The 14,490-nt window shown below is 39.3% G+C and overlaps 1 protein-coding gene across 1 annotated transcript in view; it reads right to left on the minus strand.

Moving 5' to 3' along the window:
• Positions 1-1,843: 1,843 nt before the first annotated feature.
• The window catches only part of LOC121397188, a 15,019-nt gene continuing 2,372 nt past the window's right edge, over positions 1,844-14,490 (minus strand). The window contains exons 2-6 of the mRNA XM_041573505.1: positions 8,619-8,945; positions 6,741-7,043; positions 5,648-5,761; positions 4,438-4,478; positions 1,844-1,972 (exon numbers count right to left, since the gene is read on the minus strand). Of these exons, the coding sequence (XP_041429439.1) occupies positions 1,943-1,972; positions 4,438-4,478; positions 5,648-5,761; positions 6,741-7,043; positions 8,619-8,945 (815 nt within the window). The 3' untranslated portion in view covers positions 1,844-1,942. The remainder of the gene's footprint in view (positions 1,973-4,437; positions 4,479-5,647; positions 5,762-6,740; positions 7,044-8,618; positions 8,946-14,490) is intronic.

Raw genomic sequence — 14,490 nt, forward strand, 5'->3', positions numbered from 1 at the left:
TGTATAAGTTCAGTCATGTAGCCATCTACTCTGCTGAATGCTCACAGCCCAATTAGAAGCAAACACAATGGCATTGGGATGAGGCAAATTGGGTACTAATGCATGCTGCATGGCTAATGATACACAGGTTTTACTTAAGTGCCTGCTAGGATATTTTTTTTACTGTTGTATCTCTTAGCAGTACCTAAAATCCCCAGTGGTGTTATTGAATAATTTCTTATTTTTAACTGGCCTACTAGGAGAATTTCCTCTGGGAGTTTAGAGAAAAAACAAACTATAATATTTATCAGGCAATAATGAGTTCGGAGACCAATTACCTTCCTTATTAATAGATTACAGTTTAGACAACATTAACAAAAATTAATTGGGCATTCATAGCAAAGATGCCGATCTGCTTGTGCAAATTAAAGGCTACAAAACAGTAAATAATACCTTAAGGACTTGATATTGTTTTCATGACACCTCATGAGGTGCCCACGCAAATTATAACACAAGAGTACACAGTTAATTGTGTCACACATAGAATCGAGTTACCTGATTTTTTTTGGAAACAGTTAAGACTTGCAAACTGATTATATACGGAAAGTTTCTTATTACCATTAGATAATATTTGTTACATTTTTGTTGTCATGATAGTGCCCCTTTAATGAATGAGTGAACAGTAATGTTGCCACCTGTCTGGTCAATTGGTCAATCGACAGCCGCCATGTCATAGCCATGACCTTCAATGTCTCCACCCTGCCCCCGCAACATCACTGCTCTCCCCTGTGACATCACTGCCCCACCAGTGATGTCACCACCCGCCCCCCAGCTGGAATTAGCAGCGGGGAAAGGTGGAAACCCTAGTGAACAGCATACTGTATGTATACAGTTTTGGAAAGAGATAAGGAGACATCAGGAAACTAGGAGCATAGGAGTAATTTACTTGGGTAAATGAAGTGTGCAGTTTAAAGCACAATTTGCTATGTTTTTAATTACAATGTAGCCTTTCCCCTACAATGGTAGTGTGATTGCAGCTGCAAAGAAGAATTGCACTTGATGCAATTTGATGTCCCAAAACTCATGCAATCGCACTTGCGTTCTGAGGTAGATCAGACACAATTGTGCCAAAATTTTTTGAAATGTTATCTGTCATGGTGCCTGGCATCAAAATGAAGTTTGGACAGGAGGCAGGTCTACTTTTCACAAATGGCTTTAATACATGCAACAACTGCATCAATTTTTGGACAGCAACTGTGGTAGCAATCTTAAATGAGTTTTATGGTGAATTTAGGGCTGAGATGTAGCAAAATGCACTTGGGGAAAGTGGGCCAAGGTAAGTAGGAGAACTTTATATATGTCCCAGGGACCGCAAATGTCAGTGGACATTTCTTGCCACCTTGTAGATCACCAGCAAACTTGTAATTCATTTTTTCAGCAAAGAATCGACCGTAATGAATTTGCCTTTTTAACCTCAATTACTATGGGACAGATGTGAGTGGCTCTAATACAATTGGAGTTGAAATATTTGTTTTGTTTTATGAAATACATTGTGTTTCCCATTATTTGCTAAAGCATATTGTCCTATGTCTTTTCGGCATAACCTCCAGCTCTTAGGTGGTGGAAACCATAACAACCTATGACTAAAACTGTAGTTCATTGATATGAAAAGTTGCTTAAAAAGTTTCACATCTAGAAAAATATAGTTTAAAATGAGTGCATATGGAAAACAAAGGAAGCAATTAAAAAAATATGAAAAAAGTAAAAAAAGTTTCCAATCCCGATTTTCTGTGTCCCTGTTTTTGGAATTCTTCTATTAGCAGGACTGAAAGTGAAAGGTTATTATCAAATCTTCAGGTACAAATTTCACAAACCAAATAAAACCTTTTATTTTTTTTGATTATTAGATCAGTAAAAAGAATTTATAATCAATACATTTTAGTGTATTTTTAGAGGGGTTTCTTCAAGCTCTTTTCACATCGGCATAGATAACCTGCAGGGAAAAAGATACACAATAAGTAGTTTCAACAATACGAAATTAAGACAATTAGTAAAGAAACTTCAGCCAAGGTTTGAAAAATGAAGAAATTAAAAATATTTTCCACATGGATGTTAATTTTTTTAAAAAAAATCTCTCTCTCAAGGTAAATACCATAAAAAGCACATGGCCAGTCCTGAAAGGACTTCTCTTGCTCCCTCTGCTGTGTCAGCGAAAGTTCAGGCATGAAGTGCTGCTGTGCATTCCATTCCTTCCAGTTTCCATGTATGCCATTGAGGCAACTTGTATCAACGTTGCTTCCATAATACTTTTCTTAAGAGTGATTTAATAAAAAAATTGGGGAAATGGCCTTAACTTCACAGATTTTTTTTATACATTCGGCCACTTTTCTGACCATTCTGATGGTAATTTGTTGGTATCCTTTATTTATGTAGTGCTTATTACACAGCACTTTACAGAGAATGTTCATCATTCACATCAGTACCTGTCCCAGTGGAGCTTACAAACATACTAGGGTGTTGGAAGAGCTTTTAGGGGCCGATTCACTAACTTCGAGTGAAGGATTCGAAGTAAAAAAACTTTGAATTTCGAAGTGTTTTTTGGGCTACTTCAACCATCGAATGGGCTACTACGACCTTCGACTACGACTACGACTTTGAATCGAACTATTCGAACTAAAAATCGTTCGACCATTCGATAGTCGAAGTACTGTCTCTTTAAGAAAAAACTTCGACCCCCTAGTTCGCCATCTAAAAGCTACCGAACTCAATGTTAGCCTATGGGGAAGGTCCCCATAGGCTTGCCTAAGTTTTTTTGTCTGAAGGATATTCCTTCGATCGTTGGATTAAAATCCTTCGAATCGTTCGATTCGAAGGATTTTATCGTTCGATCGAAGGAATAATCCTTCGAACGTTCGATCGCACTATTTGCACTAAAATCCTTCGACTTTGATATTCGAAGTCGAAGGATTATAATTCCCAGTCGAATATCGAGGGTTAATTAACCCTCGATATTCGACCCTTTGTGAATCGGCCCCTAAATCTACAAATATGGGGGGGGCAAAGGAAATTCAGGCACAATTCAGGAGCAAACTACATGCAGATAGAACACTATTCTGATACTGAACCCTACACCCTGCTCTGCAAGACATCATGCACTGTAGCAAGGTACTTTGAACCAATACATTTATTACATACGCACTCACATATACATAACTTTCTGTTCCTTGAGTTTTTAAATTTCTGTTCCTTTTCCCTTATTAACAGAATGGATGATTTACTGTGCGCACAAAGTTTTTAAGCAAGTATGAATCTGCAGTAAAATTCAGCATTTTTCCTCCAGCAAATATTTTCATGAAACCATAACAGAGCACCAATAGACCCCCAATGTATTTTGTGACTGCAATGTCATGAAAAAATAATTGCAGAAAAAAATTGGAAAAAATTAATGCATTTTTGTGATTTTTTTGAAAATTTTCCTGCAGTTTTGCAAATTTTCAAACAAAGCGAAAGTGAACAGATTCCTTAATTACTTGAACACAATAATTGCATATTTGTATTTACTGTACTTATGCAAGTGGAAATGTTCTAAATGCTTTCCTTTAGGGAATTGAAATGTTTCTGTATTACAATTAATGGTAGCTGATTTTGATGTATGGGGTTGTAAACCGAATATGTAAACAGGCCTGATCTTAAAGAGGTTTGAGTAACTATACAGGCTTGCATGCAGGCTAATGCTTATAATGTGCACAGAGAGGGTTATCAAGGTGCTTCTACAAGTTATAAACCATATGAAGTTTTTGGAATTTCAAAATTCAAAATGACAGAATTTAAATAGCAATGCCAATTCACTGTAGGGGAGACCGTTCCTCTTCAAAAGTAGTTTATCTAAAATATTCATTAGCAGTGTTCAGTAGGGATGTAGCGAACTGTTCGCCGGCGAACTTGTTCGCGCGAACTTCGACCGTTCGCGTCCGCCGAATGTTCGCGAACGTCGCGCGACGTTCGCATTTTGAGTTCGCGTTCGATTCGAATACAAATCGTTCGACCATTCGACCATTCGAATTCCTTCGACCGCTAAAAATCGAACGATTTCCATTCGTTCGAACGATTGTAAGCATTCGATCGAATGAAAAGCATTTGATCGAATGCTTCGATCGTTCGATTCGAATGAAAATCGTTCGATCGAACGATTAAAATCCTTCGATCGTTCGAATCGAATGATTTTAGCGGGTGTTCGAAGTTCGCAAACTGTTCGCGAACGTTCGAATTTTTTGCCGGTGTTCGCGAACGGCGTTCGCGAACACCAAATCGGCAGTTCGCTACATCCCTAGTGTTCAGTGAGCTTTATCAAAGGTAACACAAGTGAAATAGCCAATAAAAGGCCTTTCTTATAGAGAATAGAGCATGGATAATGTAATTTAACCAATACAGAGCATAAACACAACTCTTAATTCTCACCATCTCATTTTCCACGGTGCTTCTCATTCTCTGGTCTGCCCCTAAAATAAAAGATAATATTTAATATAATTATTAATTTTTTTAAGTATATCAACTGCTCAATCTATGTTTTATATTTCTGAATAGGGAGGCAGTTATATACTAATTCAAATTTGAAGAAAAATACTTAATGGGCACTTATTTGTGAAAAAAACTCAAAACTTTTGATCACACTAAAAACCATATTCTACATTTCATATTCAATGAGTATGCAAAAGTTCAACTTCTTTACAAAAACGTGTAAAATGTTAAAATTCCTTGAGTTTGGAAAATATAATTCCCATTGACTTTTATATAGACTTTCTAGCTTTTAGCTGCTGATTGTATTTAAGTTTTCAAGTTTTTTGCACTTAAACATTCGAGTTCTGGAGTTTTGCTGCAAAAAACACAAAAAAAAAAACCCAGTAAGATTTGACTTCAAGCTTTGATAAATCTACTCATATTGTCCTGTAAAAGCAATATAAGCATGCATGTTAATTTAAACCACATTCTTTAAATGTAGACTTAAATGTGTCTACTGTCAAGGATCAATGAACTATATATTAGGAAAGGACACAGCGAAGAAGCAATGCCCATGATGTTTATCTGTATAATTTGGACCTCTAGGCATCTGCATATATTGTAAAAGTGGACAAAGTGGACAGTATGAACTTTGTGAGAGAAACAATAGCAATATTTTAAACCCTCCTCCCATAAACACACACACACACACAAACTGGCCCATGTTGACCCATGCCAATCGGTTTTAGGTACACTTTGTCTTAGTGGACACACCACATTCATATTCAATTTTTTTTATCAATTTGTTTGTGAAGAAAATTTAGAATCGAGTATTTTTAAACTTGACTCCTGCATGTTTAAGCTTGAATCTTGAAAATCTTGAATCTTGAAAAACGGGTGCTTATTTGCATTATCAAAACGCAATTCCTACAAAAATATTTTTTTTCCATATTTTTTCAATTATTGACTTTTACTGACTCAGGTTTTAAAGTTCTTCAGCTTGAAAGTTGCAAATACACCTTCCACTGACTTCTATAGAAACTGGTCAAGTTTTAGCTGCCAAAGTTTTGAATTTTTTGATAAATTTAAAAAAAAAATGGAAAATATTCCCAATTGTGGTTTTCGAAGAATCACAGCCCACCCATAGTATAACAAGCATTCTAACAAGTACCTTTGTAAGCATTTGCCCTTCTTAAAACTTGCCGTCTGTGCAAGAGAATCATCTGGTGCAGTAGCAAAAGGCCGGCAACAATCCCTATTCCAACATATAACACAACCGAACACTCTGTGGAAAAAAATAATGATCTTTATTGGTCTCACGTTCCATTAAAGGTATATTAATGAGGTACAAATGGAGCAGACTTTATTGATACAGTTTATGTGCAGGGTAGAGAATACAGTGGAGTGCCTGTATATGCCAGGTCATGTAATTGCTTTAGTTATACTTGTTCCATCTATGATTAAGGAGGATATATATTAGAGTGTGAATGCAAAAAAACTATAAAATCCAAATTTTTAGTGGAAAAAACTCAAATTTTTTGAGATTTATTATACCTTGAGGATGGAATAAGACAGAAACCGAAAGTCCGCCATCTCAGACCTGCCGAGGTTGTATACAAGTCAATGGGAGAGGTCCCTATCCTATTTGGAAGTTTCTGTGGTCTGTGCTGGATTTAGCCCATAAATCCGACTAGTTCGGGCTTTTGGGCAAAAATCTGAAAAATTTGGACTTTTCAGGAAAAAGCCCCAAAAAAATCCAAAAAAATCTTACTATTCGGATTTTTGTTTGATTTTATAGATTTTGGCCCCGATCCGATTCAATCATGCTTTTTTAATAATGAATAAGGTTCAATCATGGATTCTACTTTGGTCCAGTGTCGGACTGGCCCGGTGGGACACCGGGAAAAAACCCGGTGGGCCCCGACCCTCGTGGGCCCCCGCCGGGCTAGACCCCCTCTAATAGTATAAAAATTTTTAAAAAGTTTTCGGCGATGCGCATCGCATCGCCGCTTGCGCGCCGAGAAGTGCGCTCGCGCATGCGCATGGTGGCGTTCGAGCGGCGCAGTAGGGGGGCGGGGGGCCCTGGACAAGCAGTCCCGATGGGCCCCGGTCCCCCCAGTCCGACCCTGCTTTGGTCTGACTTTTTTTGTTTAAAATTTCGGATTTTGATATATAATAATAATAATAATAATAATAATGCCCCAAGTGTCTGTGTTTAAATCAAAGACTTGCTGTACCCTGCATAGTTAAAAGGAGCAACTCACCTACAGGATTTTCAGTTGCTGGAGTGCTGAGGATTTTTCCACTAGAATTTTCTTTAATAAAACACATCATTTTTGCATCCACATATTCACTTGTTTTTGGAATAACCATCAAACTCCTTATTGTGCCATCAATGCCTGAAGTGGTGAGACCATCAGATATGCTTCCCCCAAGATTCCATTGGACTGAACTCCAGCCATGAGACCAGTTATAGACAACACACATCAGCATTATTAAATGGGAGCCTGAGCTTTCCTGCTGACTCTGGACAAGTAGCTCTAGACTGGGATCCATGAGTGTTTTATCTGAAAGGATAGAAACTACTTTCGATTAGAGATGGGGGAATTTGCGGTAAATTTGCTAAATTGCGTGACAATTCCGACGCCGGCGACAATTAAACAAACCAATTGACTTAATGTGCGTTGAATTGTTGCCGGCGTCGGAATTGTCGCCGGCTTCACATTATTATGTTTCACAGTGTTGAGTTACATTGTAGAGAATGGGACAGTATCTAAAGAACAGCTAGCCATAACGCAGAGTGCATGAAGGAGCTCCCCTAGAAATTAAAAACTTAGTTGAGCAGACTAGGCCCTAAGGGTGGTGGCAGACAGAGAGATTAGTCGCCCAGCCACTGGCAAGAATAAGAATCTTCGGTTTTCAGAAGTTGCTCAAAGTTGCCTCACAATGAAACTTCAGGCAACTGTAGTTACCAGCAATGTTTAAGGGATATTTTAGATAAACTACTTTTGAAGAGTAACTGTCTCCCCTACAGTGAATTGGCATTGCTAAAAACTTCATATGGTTTGTAACTTGTAGAAGCACCTTGATAACTCTCTGTGTGCACATTATAATCATTAGCCTGCATACAAGCCTGTGTACTGTTACTCAAACCTCTTTAAGACCAGGCCTGTTTACATATTCTGACCCAAACCCATACATCAAAATCATCTACCATTAATTGTAATACTGAAATATTTAAATACCCTAAAGGAAAGCAATTAGAAAATTCCCACTTGCATCAGTACAATACAAATATGCAATAATTGTGTTCAAGTAATTAGTGAATCTGTCCACTTTCGTATGCCATCTCACCGGCGATTCATATGCCAACCCATCAGCGATTAGTATTCTTGCTGGTGGACAAGTATTTCGGGGAGATTAGTTGCCCGCAGTATAGAAGATTTGTCGCTTGGTGACTAATCTCCCATCTGCCACCACCCTAAGGGGCCGATTCATCAATAGTCGAATATCGAGGGTTAATTAACCCTCGATATTCGACTGGGAACTAAAATCGTTCGACTTCGAATATCGAAGTCGAACGATTTTGCGCAAATCCTGCGATCGTACGAACGATTAAATCCTTCGAATCGAACGATTCGAAGGATTTTAATCCAACGATCGAAGGAAAATCCTTCGATCAAAAAATCACAGGCAAGCCTATGGGGACCTTCCCCATAGGCTAACATTGACTTCGGTAGGTTTTATCTACCGAAGTAGGTGGTCGAAGTATTTTTTAAAGAGACAGTACTTCGATTATCGAATGGTCGAATAGTCGAACGATTTTTACTTCGAATCGTTCGAATCGTTCGAATTCGAACGAATTTAACCAATTCGATGGTCGAAGTACCCAAAAAATACTTCGAAATTCGAAGTTTTTTACATTCGAATTCTTCACTCGAATTTTGTAAATCTGCCCCTAAGAGACTTACTCTGGTTACTCTGGGCAACATCAACAGTAAGTCCACATACAGAATAGAACTAGAATGGATTCCATACACTTTAAACAGTTGGTTGCTGTTCCTATACTGCTCTTGCAAGAATGGTTGGTGCACGTTCATACATTGCACCACTGGGCAAGAGACCAATTTTAAAGTTTTTACCTGTTACAAGTAATTTGCCGACAAAGTGGAAGACATAACTTATTGTTCCTTCAGTGCAGTAATAAATTCCAGAATCTGATCTTTCCACATTGTTAATATACAAAACCCTCTCGTTATAAATCTCTGAGCAATATTTATATGATGACTGCAAATTATTTTTTGTTGAAAAGTAACTTGGTTTTATATCCTGTAATACTTCTTCTTGGTCTTCCTTGAACCACAGAATAGGGTAGGATTTGGCTCCACATGTCAAGTTTACAGTGTCCCCATGTCGAGCATATTGCATAGACATTGTTGAATGTTGCATGACAACTTCTGTAGCAGAATCTGTGAGGTAAAAAAATAATCTCAGGAACGTTCCTAAAGTCTTTTTGTATCATCATTTGGAATGCAAATATTATTATTGCATACATTAAATATTTTATGTCTGTAACCCTAATTTGATTACTGTCTCTTTAAATTGCAATTAACCCCTGGAAATCCAGGGGCCCTGAGTCCCTTTTGCGTATGAAAAGTACTGGGAACTGGGATTTACAGCACAGTGCATACACCTAGGGAACTCTGAGGAGCACACCTTAGGGAATTTCCACTAGGACAAATAAAACACACAGTTTGCAAATGAAACAGATATTAACTTTATATAAACAGTAGTGAAAGAACTTGGGCAATCTAATACACAATGCACCCCTGCACAGGGGACACGTGGGACCTACCTAACTCACTATTTGGTACCTGACTGTTTCTCCAACACTGTCCTTTTTATTATCAATGTCCCAATCCTCTGGAAGGGGTTAATAACCACACAGTTCAGTTCAATTGCTATGTCCCTTCCCCGGAGCTCTTATACACCAGGTAGAGCTACCTTTCCCAAAAGTACCTCTCCCTTTGGAATTTAGCAGCTGCTTCCACATAGCAGGTAAATGCACAAGACCTGTCTTCAAATTGGGGCCCCATGTTTGTATCCTTGCCAGTATCCTCCCTTGGGTGGCTCACTCACCAGGATGCTCTCAGAGGAAATCACACTGGAGATCACAGGCAGCTCGGCAGCAGGATAAATGTCACCAGTGGCACTTTTCTCCTTCTGAGTCTGTAGCAGTTTGGCAGAGAACAGGATGACCTATCTCTGTACTTCCACAGATTCAACAGCTTGCACAGTTTCACAAGACTTGGTTCTGGCTGGATCTTTCCTCACACAACTCTGTTAAACTCTGTCAGAGACCCTGTACATAAGACTCCAAAGTCAGACACTCCCTCTCTCCCAAGGATGCACTGGGGCGCCCAGCCAATCAGATGGCTCTCCAGCCTGTAACTGGGCTGGATGATTTCACATACAGAAAAACAGGAGAAGGATTGTTGTTTCCCCTACATTCTCCCCCTGGACAAACCAGCAACGTCCTCACTTGCCGTATGCCCTGGCATGCCTGGACAGCAAAACAGTCAATAGTGTCTATATCATTACTGTTACCTGAGACCCTAACATTGGCCTTACCTGGAGACCTGCGCTTACCCAGACCCAGTCCTTTAGATCTATCGGGGTATCAGAAGTTTCAGGGGCCACCTTCATGCCAACAGGGTGTCTTCTCTTGACGCAATACCCTATCCTCTTCAGGGGAGTCACTCTCACAGATTGAAGGCTCATAATAAGACTTCTGTACTGTAGAACTTTTGTAAGTATTACAACTACGGGCCTGATGACCCATCACTTGTAGCATCTTCCATACAAATCTTCTGACATCTCTTTAATTGACTCTTTTCAGCTGGTGAATCAAACAATGTCTTGTTCAGTGGCACACTCTCATGTGCCTTCACTGCATACTGGGTAGTAAGGGCATCACCCTGGGAAGTTAACTCATCTGCTGTCAAGGATTAGGTAGGGGACTGTGGAGACTGAAAGGGAAAGGGCGAGTCCTTGAGGCAGGAGCTGTATGTGCCTAGGGAACACGTAAAGGGAAGGTAGGAACCGGTTGATGAGGGCGAAGATCAGAACAAACTGGGATAGAGTACAGAAGGAGACTAGAGCAGAAGGAGACTGGAGTAGATAGCAAGAGAAGACTGGAGTGGATAGCAAGAGAGGACTGGAGCGGATAGCAAGATAGGACTGGAGCGGATAGCAAGAGAGGACTGGAGCGGATAGCAAGAGAGGACTGAAAAAGGCAAGACAAGATGCAGAGCAAGATGAGGGGGTACAAGGCAGGGTCAGGAAGCAAGAATCAGGCGAGACAAGGTCAGTACAAGGAGAAGTCAGGGAAAAGTACAAGGTAGAATAAGTTAAGGCAAGATCAGGTTTGGAGTGAGGAACAGAGCAAGATACAGAATAGCAAGGAAAGCAGGGCAAGGCAAACTCAAGACAAGGTTAAAGCAAGGAGAGATCAAGGTTTAAAGCTGGATCAGAGCAGAACTAGAAATGGAAGGTAAAGCAGAACAAGACAAGGTTCAGAGCCAGGCAAGACAAGACAGGGAAGAGTTCAGACAAGACAAGGAAAGGAGGCTAAAACTGAAACCCTTAGCTAGGGACAATGCCACACTGCTAGCCTGGGAAACAATGCTCCAGCAAGGTGTGTTTGGAGGGCTGACCTTAAATAGGGCAGAATCAGCCCTGATTGTCTGATTGCAACTAATCAGGCAGCAGCTGGGCTGGGGCTGGAGAGGCCAGTCAGCTGCAGCTGGGCTGGGGCTGCAGAGGCCAGGTAACAAATAGCAAGCAACCCTACTGTCTGCTCACCTGGCCAAATGGTTACGATATTGAGCCAGAAACCCAAAGGTCTCTGGCTCGAATCCCAACAATACCTGACATCTGCGTCATCAGACATATCAGGCAGAACAATCTTCCATGGCCCTTCACTTTCAGCATCAATATGAGGGGGAACCCAGTCACAATCTATCTCTCTGGGGCTCTCTATAAGAACATTTGGCAGAACCCCAGCAGAATCTCTCTGTGACGCAGCTACACTTGGGTGGTAAAACATCTGTTACCCATCTAGGATTTGGTAAATAATAGGGATGCACTGAATCCAGGATTCGGTTCGGGATTCAGCCTTTTTCAGCTGGATTTGGATTCAGCCAAATCCTTCTACCCGGCCTGTACCGAATCCGAATCCTAATTTGCATATGCAAATTAAGGGCGGGAGGGAAATCACTTGACTTTTTGTCACAAAACAAGGAAGTAAAACATGTTTTCCCCTTCCCACCCCTAATTAGCATATGCAAATTAGGATTCGGTTCGGTATTTGGCCGAATCTTTCACAAAGGATTCGGGGGTTCGGCCGAATCCAAAATAGTGCATTCGGTGCATCCCTAGTAAATAAATTCTTCTTTCACTCTGGGCACCATGGGCCCCACAGCATCAACCTTTGGGGGGTTAAGTCCCAATGCAGTACACCAATGGCAAAAACGTTGTGGAGTTTCAAAGGCAGACATATTTTCATCAAACATGTCCAACTTCCCAGTCGATGCTAATTTAGTTACTGTCTCTTTAAATTGCAATTAACCCATGGCAATGCATATGAAAAGTACTGGGAACTGGGATTTACAGGGCAGTGCCTGCACCTAGGGAACACTGAGGAGCAGACCTCCATATCCATATTATCTAATTATTCCTTAAAGAACAAACTCCTTAAAGAACAAACACAAAATTTAAAAACTGATGCAGTAACAATGTTGCTGTGAGCATCTCATATATTAAGAACTTGATTAATAAAGATATGGTTACATACTGTATGGTTAAAAGAACACTGTATTACTGGTAAGATACTGATGGAGCACAAACTAAAAAATAATGCACTGTAGCACTTAAAACGCCTTGTTTGATTAACTATAATATTAAGTGATCCTTCCAAAAAACAATTTTTTTTTTTTTTTTTTGGCCCTTTGGCATTTTTCACCTTATAATGTTTATTATAAAAAAAAAAACTTGGGTAGTAAGAATGTTTTCAGATGTCTAGCTTTCAGAAAGTAAAAGATATGGGTATAATTATATGCTTGGAGGAGGCTTTGAAACACCAGTAAAAATAATACAATTTTTACAATTCTTACAGCCCCGTTACTTGGAACTTAATGCAGTTCTATATTTTAGAGGGACAAAAATAGATCTGGAGTCCTAAAAAGCATAACTATATTTCTTTGCATAATCATTGTTGAAAATAGATATCGGTTTACTTTCAGCCTTCAATTTTTAATATTATCATACTGTGTAGTACCATAGTAAGCCTACAGTTTATACAGATATACACAGGTATGAGGTCTGTTATCTCAGACCAATTATCCAGAAAGCTCTAAAATGCAGTAATGCCAGCTCCCTTCGGTCCTATTTAAATAAACAATTCTGCATTTTTTATGAATTTCCTTTTTTCTTTGTAATAGTACTATAATACAATACCTTGTATTCTGCATTTTTTACCAATTTCCTTTTTTCTTTGTAATAGTACTATAATACAATACCTTGTATTTGATGGTAACTAATCAGCATGCTATATTTAATTGTTTTGTAGCCTAAAAGGATGGGGTTAAACATAATTAAACATTCTGGTGTTAAACATATTGAATTATTGAAAGGATATGCCCATCCTTGCTATTAAAATGAGATGTATAAATGTGTGTGTCTTTAATCTGAAGTTTCCATTTATTATGATGCAGCTAACTGATTTGATGTAAAGTTAATCCTAAACTACTATATGCCCTAAGTTTATTATATTGTTTGTTTTAAAGCATCGATAAAAAAAAAACATAATTGAAACCTGTTCTACAGAAAGCTCTGAATTATGTCAAGACAATCTCCAAGATACTGTATATACAGTATGCATAGAAAGAGAGAAAGGGAGAGAGGTAAGAATAGCTTATAATGGTCGGCAAGCATTGGTTTTTAGCAGAGATAATACAGGGACATCTAAAATGCTATAAAATAGGTATTTACTAGTGATGGGTGAATTTTTGGGCCAAGTGCGAATTCGCGGGGAATTCACGCTATTTGCCACCCGGGAATAAATTCGCAAAACTGACATGAAAATTGGCGGTGTCAAAAACGGACGCTGGCATCAAAAACAAGACGCCAGCGCAGTTTCACAAATTTTTCGCATTTCGCGAATTTCGCTGGAAATTCACGAATTTTTCGGCGAAGTGAAATGCCCCATCGCCCATCACTAGTATTTGCCTTCACTTTATTCAACAAAACACAGACAACATATTTCTCTTCACAAGGCAGCATATAAATGTAACATAACTGTCTCCCATCACAAAGATAAACACAACCAGATTCCAAATTATCTTCACAAATAGTGAAGGGCGAATTTGCGCCGTTTCGCTTCGCCAAAAAATTCGAGAAATGGCGAAAAATTTGCGAAATGGCGCCGGCGTCTCATTTTTGACGCCCGTTTTTGACGCTGGCGTCTGTTTTTGACGCCGGCGCCCGTTTGTGACGCCACAAATTTTTGCGGGCTTTTCATGAATTTATTCGCTGGCGGCGACTCACGCAAATTTGCCGAATTCGCGCCTGGCGAATAAATTCGCCCATCACTAATCACAAACAGCACCTTCTCAGACAAAGACTTTCTCTAGACACAGGGTTCTCTCCTCTTCACACAGAGAGACCAGAGTAATTCTTCAGTCAGGAGCCCCCGTATGGTTGGCATGTTTGGTTTCAAACCTAAATGCACCAAATTTTTCTATGTAGCTTGTGATCGCTCCAAATAGCCATATTGCGCAAAATGAAGTCAATAACTTGCGAGAAGAAGAATGTGAAAGATTTTCCATATGTATTTTAACTAGATTACTGGTAAAGGAGAATTCTTAGTTCACATCAAGTGCAAGATACTGTTTTAAAAAGAAAATCATTTTGAAGAATACAAATTATTTGCTTAAAATAGACACTGTGGGAGAT

The sequence above is a fragment of the Xenopus laevis genome, chromosome 8L, assembly GCF_017654675.1.
Source record: "Xenopus laevis strain J_2021 chromosome 8L, Xenopus_laevis_v10.1, whole genome shotgun sequence".
Taxonomy (NCBI): Eukaryota; Metazoa; Chordata; class Amphibia; order Anura; family Pipidae; genus Xenopus; species Xenopus laevis.